The sequence below is a fragment of the Lygodium microphyllum genome, chromosome 15 (genome assembly GCF_053477565.2).
Source record: "Lygodium microphyllum isolate KBCC chromosome 15, Lygodium_microphyllum_v1.1.10, whole genome shotgun sequence".
Lineage (NCBI taxonomy): Eukaryota > Viridiplantae > Streptophyta > Polypodiopsida > Schizaeales > Lygodiaceae > Lygodium > Lygodium microphyllum.
Genome location: NC_141149.1, coordinates 107,092,556 through 107,107,940, shown reverse-complemented (window position 1 = coordinate 107,107,940; position 15,385 = coordinate 107,092,556). Strand labels below are relative to the sequence as shown.

General features: G+C 42.7%; 1 protein-coding gene across 1 annotated transcript in view; it reads left to right on the top strand.

Annotated features, from left to right (window-relative positions):
• The window catches only part of LOC148024881 (membrane magnesium transporter-like), a 39,163-nt gene extending 26,811 nt beyond the window's left edge, over positions 1-12,352 (top strand). The window contains exon 4 of the mRNA XM_087694551.1: positions 11,844-12,352. Within this exon, the coding sequence (XP_087550677.1) occupies positions 11,844-11,943 (100 nt within the window). The 3' untranslated portion in view covers positions 11,944-12,352. The remainder of the gene's footprint in view (positions 1-11,843) is intronic.
• Positions 12,353-15,385: the final 3,033 nt, after the last annotated feature.

Sequence of the window (15,385 nt, the reverse complement as noted above, 5' to 3'; positions counted from 1 at the left end):
CTATCTTGGTTCATATTCGTAGATTGAAGATTGTGGTGCAAATGTGGAAGAAGCTTGCATCTTGTTACCATTAGAAGACATTGCCTATAGGATCTCCTTGGAGAAGAAGCTTTGGATGCTTGGTGTTGATGACTCTCCTTCTATGAAGGATTAGATCAACAAACTGGAGGATATGCGGGATGAGCTTGCGTCTCTCGGAAGGATGATATCTTTAGAGGATATTCGGAAGGATGATATCTTTAGAGGATATGGCCATGATTCTATTGACTTAACTCATCTCTTAGGTACGATATTTTCTACACTAGCCTTTTGACATCGAGGATCTGAGATAAGCTTCTTTGGGAGGAGCTTTCACCACTTATCTTGGAGTATGATGAGCGTCTCAGAGAGGTGGAGCCTAGTGGATCTAGCTCCACGAAGGCCTTAACATTTGGTTTGGGAGGAGGGAGGAAGAAGAAGAAGGAGAAGCCTAAGGGTCCACCACAGGAGGAGAAGAAGGATGAGAAGAAGCAGTAGCCCAAGTACCCCCATTTTTGGAAGGGCACACACATGCTACCACAAAGTTCGTCTTCGTATACTTGTTTGAGGTGGAGGATATGCCACTTGCTTCTTCTTCTGAGAAGAAGCCTTGGCTCCAAGATAGTGGGGCCTCTTCCCACATGACTTTCTACCAGGATTGGCTTCAGTACATGAGATCCATAGGGGGATTTGTCACCATTGGTGACAACTCTTCCGTCCTCGTGCGTGGAGCAGGGAGCATTTCATTATTGCCTGATCGACATTCTTCTTTGGCCAGAGTCCTCTATGTACCGGATTTGGGTTTTAACCTCTTGTCTGTTTACGGTCTTACACAGCTAAGTATCCATGTCATCTTTACCTAGGATGCAGTCACAGTGGAGAATGCATCTTCAGAAGCTGCTCTTTGGACAAATACTCAGAACCCTTGCTACGTGGTCTTCCCATGAGCTTGGATTTCTTTGGCATGCTTGTTATGGACATTTGAACCTTGATGCTATATGACAGGCTTCTCGGAAGAAGATGGTGGAGAGACTTCCAGGTCTCCCTCCTGTTCACACTCTTTGTACTAGTTGCTTGAGGGGCAAGGAGCATAGGTAGCCTCATCCATAGGTTGCTACTCGAAGGGCTTCTACACTGCTTGAGTTGGTACATACCGACCTTTGCGGAGCTATGGGCATGGCCTCTCTTGGGAAGGCCAAGTACCTTATGCTGATTGGCAAAGTACCTTATGTTGATTGTTGACGACTTTAGTTGTTAATGTGTAGCCCTATTTCTTGGAGTATAAGAGCAAGGTGTACTTCCAATTCTGTGATGAGTGGAAGGTGTTTAAGGAGAAGCAAACCTCTTTCAAAGTACGCAGTGTTCGAGTAGACCACGGTGGCGAGTTTTGTTCCAACCTATTTTTTGAGTTTTGCAAGGATCATGGTATTCGGGTGGAGTACTTCCATTCGAATATATGGTCAAAAAATAGTGTGGTGGAGCATGCCAATTGGACCATGCTTGAATTAGCCAGATCAATGTTGGAGCAAAGTAGTCTTCCCCATTCCTTATGGGATGAGGCAGTGGGTACTGCGATCCATATTTGCAACAGGTCCTCTACTTCAGCATTGAAGGATATGACTCCCTACTTGGCTTTCTTTGGGAGGAAGCCTTCAGCGTCCCACTTTCACATCTTTGGGTGTGAGACATATGTCCATGAGGACAAGAAGAAAAGAGGGAGCAAACTCAACCCCAAGTCAAATAAGCTTATCTTCGTTGGTTACAATACGACCACAAAGGGCTATCGACTCTATGACTCGAAGACTCGCAAGATCGAGATGAGCAAGGATGTGATCTTCGATGAGGTTGCGGCCTGCAAAGGTCCGATTGTGATGGTTCTTCTGTTCCACGTGGTTCTTCGTCATCGATTGACCCCTCTTCACCATCAGCTCCTCCCCTACCTTGTAGGTTACCCCTTGGCACCCCTTCTTCATTTGCGACTCCTCCCCCTTCCTCTCCTTCCTCTTCTCCCTCACCTTCTCCCCTTCCACCCTTGAAGGTTCCTTCATCTTCGACTTTGTCAACAAGTATTTCTACCCCTTCCCCATCTCCTCAGGTTTCCTCTAGGGGATTGAGCGGTCCGAGGTGGAGCCTTCTTCATCAGATGAGGAGGAGCTACCTTCCCTTAGTGAGGGTCCAGGGAAAGTCCCTTTCATAGACAAGTGCTTTACATGTACTGGAGGCTTCTTAGTCTCCTTCACAGCAGGCTGGGCCTATCACCATCGCTCTGTGGTATTAGCAGCTCATGTATGATTTAGGGATTACTCACTTCCTTGAGATGCCACTTGGCCCATGCAGATCAGCAATGGCTATAGCTATCACCATTACTCGGTGGTATTAAGCCATTGCTGATCTGCATGGGCCAAGTGGCATCTCAAGGAAGTGAGTAATCCCTAAATCATACATGAGCTACTAATACCACCGAGCAATGGTGATTGGCCCATTGTCATCTCTTGGGTGTAACCTCCTATTAGAGTTTGACGGAGACATGGGAGCTCTGGCAGTTTTAGTGTGGATTTCTGGTTCATTTTCTGTATTTTCCAGCTTGTCATCATTTGCTTGACATTTTTCCATGACATTTTCTGCCTCGTCAGCATGCTTGCGATTGCATTAAATGTTGTCAGTCGCCCAATTTTTGCCACATGGACAGTTCAGCCAGTTTCAGCATTCTTTTGCTATTTATAGCAGTCTTTGGGTGGGGCAGCATTCACTCATCTTTTGCAGGTTGTGCACTCTCCGATTCCGACACTCTCCATCTCCAGTGCTGCCATCTTCATCAGCCTGATCTAGTGCCCTCACTGATACCGTGGGTTGTGTGCAGGGACTGATCAATCCTCCCTTTGTATTCAGCATTCATTCTTAGTCAATGCAGATTTCTTCCTTCTTCCTACTATCTCTCTCTTTTCTTCTCATTGTGGAGAATCGGGAGTTCGATGCTCAACGTTCATTCACTACATAGTGTGTTTGCTACACGAGCACTGTATTTTCAGCAGACATTCACTTTAGTATTCTCTGTGTTTATTGTCTATGAGTTACCCTAATCCTATTTATGTTCTATCGGTTTGTGCTTTGTCATACGATTGGTTTTGTGTTTTTTGTGTTTAGAGCATTTCTTCAAAATCAAGTCCCTTGTAGATAGCGCAGAGTGCGCAAAGCAACTCTCCAGTGAGTCTATATAGAAGTCTTCATGAAAGAAGACAATAAAGCCACCACAAAGGAAATACCCAACCTAGTGTGAATGAGCCAAATCAAAGAGCCAACAAGATATATGTAACAGGTGGCATCTCTAAGGGGATCTCTCCACAAGCACGGACTCTAGGTCCATGGGGCAAGAAATAGGCTGGCACTCCACCATACCAAACTCCAAAAGCAACTCGAAGATGTACCTATGCTGGGAAATAAAGATGCCTTGTGCCATCTGATAAATCTTCAAACCAAGGAAGAAGTGGAGGATATTGAGATCTGTCACGTCTAATTCTTGTCTCAATATCTTCGGAGTCTCGATAATGAGGTCATCAACATACAACATGACCAAGACACACCTATCCTCCTTAACCTTGTAAGAAAGGTTGGGGTCAGGATCTGATCAATGGAAGCCCCTGTCCAAGAAGAATCTATCAATCATCTGATATCAAGCCCTAGGAGCTTGCTTCAAGCCATAGAGGGTTTCTGCAACCTGTAAACATGGTCCTTCCCCTGCACAAGAAAACCAAGAGGTTGTGAAACGTTAATCTTCTTCTCCAAGTCGCCATTCAGAAAGGTGAACTTCACGTCCATTTGAAAAACTGGCCAATGGTGATAAGTGGCTAAAGTCAAGATATCTCGAATAGTGGACATTAGGGCTGTCAGTGTGGAAGTCTCAAAGTAGTCCAAGCTTGCGTGCTAAGAGAATCCCTTGGCAACAAGCCATGCCTTATGCTTGTCCACACCGATTTCACACCAATCACCTTCCACTTCTTCGGATGAGGAACTAATTCCCAAGTCTAGTACTGCTCAATAGAAGCGAGCATAGCCCGCACAGTACTGTGCCAAACATCTTGTGCAAGAGTCTCATCAATTGTAGTAGGCTCATGGTTTTGAAGAATCTGGTACATAAGGGCATAGTTTATGCAAAGTGAACTATCCCACTGGGCCTGTAGCCCGGCTAATCTGCGTGAGCCAAGGGGCGTCTCAAGAAATTGAGTAATCCTTGAATCCTACATAAGTCACTAATACTATCGAGAAATGGTGATAGGTTTAGCCTATTGTGAAGGAGACTAAGAGGCCCCTGATACTTGTAAAGTATCTATTTGTGGAAGGGACTCCCCCACACTAGTGGAAGGTAGATTCTCCTTGTTTGATGAAGAAGACTCTCCCTATTTTAGTCATGTCAGTTTGTCATTATCTAGACATGGTAGTATCCGTTATTTATCACTGAAAGGCAACTCAAAGCTAATGAATCAACTAGTTGAATGGGATCTACAGTGTGAGGGATCCCATTCTATGAATGCACAATCATGCAACCTTGGACATGCTTGAGATTTTTGAGTCCGTGACTTGTCACCTTGTGATATGAGATCTTGAAAGATGTTTTGGGCAGTTCATTGGAATGTACTCCTGGTGTTTGAAAGGCCAAAGTGTGAATTTCTAGTTCATTTTTTGGATTTTCCAGCCTATCATCATCTGCCTAACATTGTCTAGTCAGAATTCGGTATGTAATGCTTATGTTAGCTCAACATTGATCCTACAGGATCATGTATGGAGAGGGGGCTACTCTTTCTGGATAAAGTGACTTTGATTGGGCAGGTGACGTGGATTTGAGACAGTCCACTACAGGTTATGCCTTCTCCCTTGGATCGTGAGCTATCTCTTGGGGTAGTAAGAAGTAGCCTACTGTGGCCCTTTCTTCTACTGAGGTTGAGTATCATGCACTTTGTTCTATAGCTATGGAGGTAGTTTGGCTTCGTCATATGTTGGCATAGATTAGCTTTCCCTAGAGAGGATCTACGGAGTTGTGCGTGGACAACCAAAGTGCCCTCACTCAGGCAAAGAACCCAATGTTCCATGCTCACACGAAGCACATTGAGGTTCAATTCCACTATGTTCGTGAGTGGATCGTGGATTTTGAGTTGGTGGTGGCCTATTGTCCTCTCCCATGGAGGATGATGTGGTGGATCTCTTCATGAAGCCTTTGCCTAAGGCTTCTATGCTTCATGTCATGAGGATGTGTATTTTTGAAACCTCACTTAACATGTGGATTAATTTTCAATCACATGGTTAACTAATTAGTGCAAATTTCTTTCTTCTTCTTCTTTTTGTATCTCTCTTTCCTTTTCTCACTATATTCGTGTTCCTTTTTCCATTGCGTACTCTCACAGAAACAACCCATCATGAACTTGGATGTCAATCCCAACTCGAAGATTTCAAAATGTGCTAGATTTCAGTTGATGCAGAATGGAAGCCCCTCTTGAATCCTTTGCACATGTATTTAGGTATAGATGAGGCTCATTGGCCTGGGCCCCCATCTCACCAGAATTGAGTATCTTTGAAAGTTTCGCCTAGTAAGCAGCTCACTTAGGTTACTTAAGTTATTAAGCAAGCCTTGAGCTTAAGCTTGGTCTAGTAAGCAACTCACTTATGATTAATGATCAATTCATTAAATAGTCCTTTATAAAAAACGTGATTTGATTATGGAATACTAGGTTATTCATTTGGAGACCTGCTCTTGGTTGTTTGGGGTGCTCTTTCTTCCTCATTTTTGGAGGGGCGCAAGTTTGGAGAGCTGAAGTAGCAAGAGGAGATTGCATGCTTGTTGATCTTTCGCTATGAATAGTAAGAGGAGAGTGTTTCGCAGCCATACCAAGGTGTTGGACAGCTGGGAATCAATCTCTTTCTTCTCGTCTCTCTCTCTCTCTCTCTCTCTCTCTGCAAGCTATGTCTACAATAGATCGAAATTATGGTTTGTTATTCACAGTAGATCAGTGGCTAGGGTTTGCAGAAATCAGTCATTTTGGGTATGGAATTGCTTGTTAAAGACATGTTAATCAAAACCCTCAATTTGTCTCTCGTTTTGGGTCGCCAAATCATTGAAGATTGGGGGTAGTCATTAGGGCAAATGTATTCAGATATGCAAGTCTGATTTTCCAGCCATTGAAAGAATTAAATTCATCATCTAAATCTTAGGCCAAATGCATAGTAGATATTAGGATTTATAGATAGTAGGTTTACATGTTTTAATTACTTCAATTTGACAGCGAATTGAAGGTGCATCGGTCAAGGCAAAGCCCTAAGATTGTTGGACAATCAAGGTTGGGTCTCATTTGACGAATTGGATTTGTTTGGGAGGATTGAGACTTGTGCGAATTTATCTTTGATTATATTGTGGCCGCAATGAGAGACCATGGATGTATCTCTCAATTTCATGTTGGTCAACACTGGAGTGATTGCAGCTTTGTATGCTTGAAGACACCTAGGTTGGTGAGAGAAATTGAGGACATAGTAGTTGGAGTGAATATAGTCCATTGAAGAGCCATGCATGTGAGGAATCATTAACAAAAAGATTACTCGCATAGAAACATGGGACAAGGACGAGGGACGGCCAAAAGTAGGCGCAGGGATGGGGGAGGGACGTCATACATAAATAACATTTTAAATTTCATCGTTACCAAAGGTATGCATGTGATGTGGTGGGTGGATATGTGAGTGAATGTTACTAGCAAAGGCAATATGCATGTGCATATACGTATACATGTATTTTCTATTGTAGAAAAATTGTGTATGTAATTGTTGGGATAAAGGCCCTTTATTCACCTCCATGTAGAGTACACCTGTATTATTTAGTTGCACATGTGAATGCACCCTTGCTGTAAGTATAAATACATTTTATTCTTTGTGTACCGACACATTGTTGGTACACCCAAACTCGAATCGTACTTTCGCTCTCTCTGTTACTCTCACTCACCTGTTCACTCCTTCAACTGCGGCTCACCCTTCACAACAGTAATGTGGGATGATTTGTATGACTTCATACAAGAGTATGCCGATTTTGTATGTGTGTATGTGTGACGAAATAGGGAGGAAACACGTTAAACTCCTTGGAAGAAGGCTGAAAGACCCCAAAATACCAAAAATTCCCCCAAATAAAAGTATTAGGAGTCAAAAACACCCCCTGTCATCCATCTCCCTATCCCAGCCATCCCCGATAAGGGGATAGGGGGGTTAGGGATGGGACATGGGACGTCCCCCATCCCATTTTGGTGTCCCCTTTGGCTGATCCATTCGGGATGGCGTTTCTGCCGTTCCCTATTACTAGTGTTGGTCTATGACAGCCGAACTGATCGCTCGAGAGGTCATAGATGGTTTGTATAAAGGGTCATATTCAATATTAAAGAAATACTGTAAGGGGCACTTAACTTTGAGTCAATCTGGAGTCGTCTACCATGCAAGAGTGATAGCTCTTAGGTTCTTTGTGTCATTTATTTTATTTACGGAATTGAATAGTATGCATGTTGTAAGTTTATGTTCATTGTCGTATAGATCAAATCTACAGACTAGTTTCAATGAGTAAGGGTCCTCACCTGCTTGTGGGTCTCCATTGCTATAATATGCCCTAGCTCTCTCTACGTTCAAAGATGTTTGTATAGCTCCTTGTAAATCGTACCATCGGTTTTGGGGTATGGTCCCATGTCATGTGAGTCCCATAGTATGTGTGGAGTGTGGAAAGCTCTAGTAGGCAGCTAAGTGTAGGATGGAGGTGAGCTGGAAGGTTAGTATCCCTCGGAAGCTATGTGCTCGAATTGTGTGAGCCCATTATAGACATGGTGATTGTACATATAAGCTATAGCTTATGTGTAAAATAGAATGTGGACTGTGGTAGGTTGGGTGTGGGCGGTGGCTGAAACTTGTGGGTATGGGGAGGGGCATATGGTGAAGTATAGATAGGGATGGTCCACTCAATCAGGCAAGGGGGATGGTGAAGGATTTGACTAGCTCCATAGTCTCAATAGAGTCTAGGATGTAGTTCAATTTTCTAAAATCAAAATGTTGGAAGCAAGTCAATGTTTTGGATCCGAGCCATTTCTTCATCTTGTTGTAGATAATGAAATGGTGTCGTGACCCTAGCTCTAGTAGTACTAACCATATTGAGTGCTATTTCCTCTAGTGCTAGTTGATATCTTGCCTGTGCTTGCATCCTCTACATCCATCATCTGTAGTCGCTCTAGGTGCTAAAATCATGTGTCATAGTCTACTATGTGTCTTGGCATTAAAGTCTCCCACCAAGACAATCTCTTTTAGTCCAAAGTAGAGTACAATCTCATCTAAGAGGTCTATGACACGTGACTCCCCCTCTGCTCCTCCATCACCCTCTCGCTCTTGCTGTGACTCCTTAGCGATTTATCTCAATCTCCTTGGGAGAAGAGGGCGATATATACCATCCAATCTCAAGAGACCTCCTCCTTGATCCACATGTATCACACGTCAAGTCTTGTGCCATGATGCAAATTTGGTCTTGTCACTCCTATCTAACAAGTACTACCACTCCTCCTAACCCTTGGGTGGTGCTCCGATATCTTGTGCAACCTTTGTATGTGAACTCCTAGGTGTATCGTTAAACTCTAGGTAGGCCCCTCTTAGGGCTTTGGTGTGTTTTTGTGCTCATAATCAAGTCTTGGTTCTCTGCCACCTCCTCCATCCCTCCTAGGTGCGTCTAGAGTGAACCATTAAAGTTCCACATTGCCATCCAGATCTTTGGGGTATTTGTCTCATAGGCTGCGCATTCATATTCAACTATCTTTGGGATATTTGTCTCATAGGCTGCACATTCCTATTCAACTACCTTTCCATCAATGTGAGAGAGAGAGAGAGAGAGAGAGAGAGAGAGAGAGAGAGAGCTTGTACTCTTTTTTCGTAATTAATACAATTACCTTTTACGAAGAGAGAGAGAGAGAGAGAGAGAGAGAGAGAGAGAGAGAGAGGAAACTCTTGTGCAAACCCAGCTGAGTGAATGATTGGTTGATGTGATTGATTGACATGAGACTACTAGATTAGAGCCTCAATAAATTTGCGTAGGTACTTGTCCAAACATTTGGCCCTTATTAAGTGTTGGGTGGTGTAGAATCTGTTGACACATTCTCAGAGTAAAGTGTTCACACACGTAGGTGTCAATAATTAACAAGTTTGAGACAGCAAACGAAGCTTGTCACATGCAGGAAGTAACTCCAGCTGATGGCAACAGCTCTTGGTGGCAACAAGGGCGGCACCTTCAGTAGTGGGTCTATGGCTCTAGATGTGGGGAACGACTCCTAGAGAGGTTGAAGAGGGGAGTGAGAGGGATGGATCAGAGAAAGGTGGGATGAATAGAGTGTTAAGGGATTAAGATGGATGCCCACGTCCTTACACAGAGAGGATGCGGGCGTTTGTCCTATGACTAAAAATAAAATGCATTTTTAATAATTATGCTCTTGCACAAGGAGGCTTTGGGCATGTCCTACAGCTAGAAATAAAATGCCTTTTTGATAAATTATTCTTTTGGGGCTGTTTTTGTGGAGTTAAATAAGACCGGAATGCATGATAATTTGTGTTAATTGAGGCATTTAATTGTAGTTTCTCAACACCTTTCGCCTTAGCTTCCTACTTTGTAGAGGTTCCCTACCTGCCCTCACACCATCACAGGTTACCCCACATGTTTCCCCATAGGTTACCCCTCAGGTTAGCCAACAAGGATTGCTGCAGGTTTCACCACCCTGTCAAGTGAAGCTCCAGGAATTAGAGACATTTGTCTCAATTGCATCTCAAGGGTCATTTGATGTGCAAAGGCCTTCATATGATGGGGTCAAAATCTTGGAGGATTGATGGATATGCTGGATGTGCATGAGAATTGCATCTTTCTTAAGTGAGCAAGAAGAATGATTGAGCATGCAAATTGAGCTGATCCCAAAGAGCTGCCAGATCTACGGAAGAACTTGTCTTGGCTTCCTCAGTGAGCCAAGAAATAGGGAGAGAAACAAACTCCCAAAGGTCGATTGTGTCAAGGATGGCCTTGCAGCTATGAAGTGAAGAATTTGTTCCATCCAGCTTTGTGGGCATTGAGAAGATTGAGTAGGAAAGGCACTTGAATGGAGTGTGCCAGAAGGGAGAGACAAGGGGTAGGTGTCTCTGGAAGGGAAGGGGGACAGGAGGGATGGGGTTAAGGCAGACGAGGCTGACAATCCACCTCCTGATCGTGTTGATCCTGATGGTCCCTGTCCCTGTCATGATGAAGATCTATATGAGAAAAGCATGGGGACATGGGCTGCAGAAGGACATGCATACTGGGGGATAGTCATGGGAGCCTCTAAGCCCAAATAAGGGCAGGCTGGAGAAGACCAGCAGCTGTAAACACTGATGGAGTAGCCTGAATCTTGCTGGAAATGCTGTGTAGGGAGTGTGTTGCTGGCCATAAACCACTGGTGATGTCCCGTAAGAGCCTGGATGCAAAACAAGAGAATGATCAGGCCTTGAAGGGGCAGAAATGGAAAATTCAAAGCACACAAGCAAGATAGGAAAACACAGCAAGCTCTCATAGTCGCAACACACTTGTCTGGGATAGGGAGAGAGGGTTGCTGGCTATGAACCACTGGTTGTGACCTATAGGAGCTTGCATGTAAAGAAAGCATGAACAGGCTTGGAAGGGTGCAAAAAGTGGAAAACACACAAGCAAGACAGGAAATGCAGCCATCTCTCATAGTTGCAACACACTTGGGTCTGATGACATGTGAGTCTGCATGTGGAAACAACATTGTGTGTGTGTGAGAGAGAGAGAGAGAGAGAGAGAGAGAGAGAGAGAGAGAGAACACAAAACCTGAATAATTAGAAGAAACCATGACTGCATGCAATGCTGAAGAAGACACACTGGGTCCCTTCTGCAAACATCAGCTTGCCACAGTGGCAGCTGTCAATTTTTTTGGTGCAACAATTAGAGCCGCTTGGCCTTACCCAAAAACCCATCTCATGCTTGCTCAAAGTACATTGAGGTCTAGCTGCATTATAAATGGTGGGCATCTCTTTCTTGTGAGCCCCATCAAGGAGTCAGTGCTGGACATAAAGAGCTCTCTTCAAAAGGCCTTTGTTGTACAAACACTTCTTTGAGTCAGACCAGCTACTTATTTGAGATGTGGGATTTGAGGTTGGTTGCCTACTTGTCATTAAAGCGAGGTCACTTTGGTCATTTCAACATTTTCCATATCCTTCGTTCCTTATCCCTAGAAGAAACTAATGTTGGCAATTGTAACATCAAAAGACAAAACATGTACTTTTACACATGAACAGACATGAGAGCAAGAGAAGCTTTGGTGTAGAGGAGTATTGATATTTGTGCATTGATCTTTATTAGCAGTATGGATATGTCCTCTGGCGAATTAGTGACGATTGTTTTCCAATTAGGGGATTTTGGCTGAGCTACACGACATTTCAGAAGTTGGTCCCTTTAGTAGCAATTTAGTTAGGGTTTTTGTCGGTCCGATTGATGGTGGCTGTCAGTTATCGCAATTGTGGTAACATTTATTCCCAGTTATAAAAACATTTAGTTAAGCCACAATTATCTAATGTTTGTGTGTCTTGTATCTTGTACAGAGGAATGACTTGCTATTTTAGGTGCTTTGCTGATCTGATAAATTAGCTTGGAATACCTGAAATCTTACCATGCATGGCATGAACCATTGCTTTGAATGCTCCTTTGTGCTAGGATTACTGTGCATCAAAGCTGACTGGCAAGGGACTTTGGTACTCATGTTTAAAGTTAAATTTTTTGATACGCTTTTGTTGTGCAGGCTTACACTTCTTTCAGAGAACTTGGACTTCATGACGTTTAATCACAGGGGAAAAGTTTTTCCATTGGAGATGGATGTAAAGTTGGCTAAGAAGAATTAATCTCCTTGCGATGGCAACGAAGAACTGATCTCCTTTTGATGGTGAAGAACTGACCTCCTTCTGGTGGTGATTGTTCATCTGATTTAAAATGGAAGCTAGACTTGGGAGTACTTTTGAATCTGCTTATGTAAGCCCTATTGTTTTGCTTCTGAAATTCCTTCTGCTTCATATGCTGAGCCTATCTTATGTTCTGCAAATGGCCCTCATGAGGGAAGTTGTAGCAAATCTGATCAAAAGGAAGTAAGGTTTCCAAGGTGATGATTGTGATCCTCATCATTTGGTATAATAAAGTGTAAAAGGGCAGAAATTTTGATAATGTTGAACTGACCACCGTCATCTGGCATGATAATATCAGTTACATTTGCCAGGTTAGAACCGCAGAAACTTAAATCATTCAACCACGCTGACATTTGGGTGCCAGTGTGTCGATCTGTTGGATTGTGTTAAGTCAACATATAGAGCTGATTATGATGCTTTACTTCTAGGTCTTATAAAATGTGAAAGATGGTAACATAATCATAGGGGGCCATAGCAAGGAAATTGTCGTAAAGAAAAATCAGATAGGGGCCGTAGTGGAACAGCTAAGCTTTTGCATGGCGGATTCTTCATTGGAAACACAAAATCCTGATTTAAGCTGATCAGTTGGTGCACACAAATGAGGGAAGGCTCAAAAACAGCAGCATTGCTTGTAATGCTCTTTTGATTGAGATTGAGGGTTGCAACAAAATCTAGTGGAAAAAATCAGGGGGACCAAAAGGTAAACATGGAGCACTAAAAGTTCACATGCTGGCACCAGTAATAGAACCTGCATAGAAGAGAATGAGAAGCAGCCATGGTAGTTTTCAAATCATTGCAAAAATGTAACTGTTCGACATTTGTGTCAGGTTTTCACAAAGCCCCCCACTTATGTTAAGGATGTACGTCAGCACTGGGGGCCAATTGGCCTCTACACGCTAGTGTTATCTTCTTTGAGTGGGTGAGTATAGAAATTGTTTACTCAGAAGTGCAATCTTATTACTATACTGAATACCAATGCAACATGCTATGCAAGGTGAGTAGTTGTAAGTGGGTTTGCATGGCAAGTAGTTTATATTTCAATGCGGTAAAGGTGAGTAGTTGTAAGTGGGTTTGCATGGCAAGTAGTTTATATTTCAATGCGGTAAATACTCATATCTATACGAGTCTAAAGGGGTTGTCTCTAGAGCCTAAAGAGGCTTAGATGAATATAGGGACCAATGGATTTAGCTATCTTCTTTGAAGTTGGATTTTCAAAGGAATTTACAATTGAGTTTGGGCTGAACAGTGGATTTAGGAATGAGAGAGAGAGAAAGAAATTAAGTTATATTAATGTCTACTGAAGGCCAAATCAACCTATGAGATCAAAATGTTATATTTGAAAGATAGGGAAATTTCCAAAGTCATCGAATGCTGTGACTAACTAAATGGAGAATAAACAATACATAGCTGATGAATGCAAAATAATGTCAAAATCGGATACAATTTGGAATTGCTTTGGGGATATTGTCAACGCAAGATATTTCTCATGGCCTATCTAATGTGGAATTGCTTTGGGGATATTGTCAACGCAAGATATTTCTCATGGCCTATCTAATGTAGAGAGGTGAAAGTGGTGAGGTATGCTTCCTCGATGATAGTCATATTCTTTGTATTTGTAGATGATACCTTGTGTGGGGGCATGGATCGGCTCGGCATGGATGACGGGCTTTGCATCTCTTGGTGGTTGTGTCTAGGGTGACTCTCGGGGGTGGACCACTAGTTGGTTCGATGGGGGCTTTTGTGGTAGAGGGAGTGGTCGATGCTTTGTAGAACTTTGTGAGTATACATTGGTGTGTGTTTCCATGTGCTTGCTTTGGAGTCCTGTTACTAGGTGGAGATACTTTTTACAGTTGCTTTTTTTATTTACTTATATAAATATTTTATTTTTCTTTTATTTTGTTGTTGCTTTTTACTCCCAGAGTTCTCTTGAAATAAGCGGGATCTTTGCATGGTCAGAAGAGGCAGCCATCGGGACAAATTGGACTAATGGTTTGTCTGAGCCTTAGGACCAGTTCTATATTAAATGGGCACTGAAGAATAGAATGCCAGTGGTTTGAAAGTGTGTGCTTAGCCACTGGAGATGGTGTAGGATAATGAGCTTGGCCAAGATTGAAGATGCACATGTGAGAATGCTCACGGATTAAGTCACTGTATGAGCCACATTATACTTTTGATGTGGTCGCAATGATAAAAGTTGCACAGAACAACTTGAGAAATGCAGGGGTCACCATCCTTAAAATTTAGGGAGTTACTATTTTTGGACCCCAAAATCTGTTCGCGTCATTGTCTTCGCTTTTACACGAGGATTAATTCTCTGGTTTGTGTCGATATTAAATTTTGCACCGATCATGGAGAATTTTAGGATGGAAGGTTTAAACGGGAAAATTGTTACATGTATGCCATGTGGTACAAATTCCCAAAAGAGAGAGCATAAAAAAAAACGTAATAGGTATAAGGAGCAGATGGAAGAATGAAGTTTGGAGGAGCTGAGGGTAGATTGCTACAAGAAAACCAGCCATGGAGAGTATTTTTACGTCTCTGACTCAAGTATGGAGGTAGAGCTTGCTTCCTTTGATCACCTCTCTCTCTATTCTCAGAAGAAATGCTTTACATGATGGATTGATTCCATCGAAGGTACAATTCTGTGTTTTCTCTGCACATGCTGAATCGTAAGAATAGTGAACTCTGTTCATGCTGAATAAAAACAATGAACTCTGCTCATGCTGAATAAGAACAGTGAACTCTGCACATGCTGAATCGTAAGAACAGTGAACTCTATTCATGCTCAATAAGAACAGTGAACTCTGCACATGATGAATCGTAAGAAGAGTGAACTCCGCACACGCTGAATCGTAAGAAGAGTGAACTCCGCACACGCTGAATCGTAAGAACAGTGAACTCTGTTCATGCTGAATAAGAATAGTGAACTCTGCACATGTTGGATCATAAAAACAGTGAACTTTGCTCATGCTGAATAAGAACAGTAAACTTTGCACATGCTGAACAATAAGAACAATGTGCTGGACAGTAAGAACAATGAATTCTGCACATGTTGGACAGTAAGGGATGTTGATCTGGACATGTACTGTTACTATGCAGCCGGGATTTTACTTAGAAGAGATGAAAACCAACAGTTCACAGGTTATGTATTTTGGAACATTACCATTTTTGTAATTTTCTATCTTTTAATTGATAAAAAAAATATCGAGAGGGGCGTTGGTCTTTGGGGCCAATCTGGTGTTGAGCGAGGGATAGAGGCCTCTGTTTATGTGTGTGTATGTAAAGTTCAGGTGTTAATTGAAGGAACTACCGCTTTATGTGAGTCATAGATCGGTTGCAAGTCCATAAGAGGCGCTCTCTATGATGGCATAGCTCTAGTAAGAAT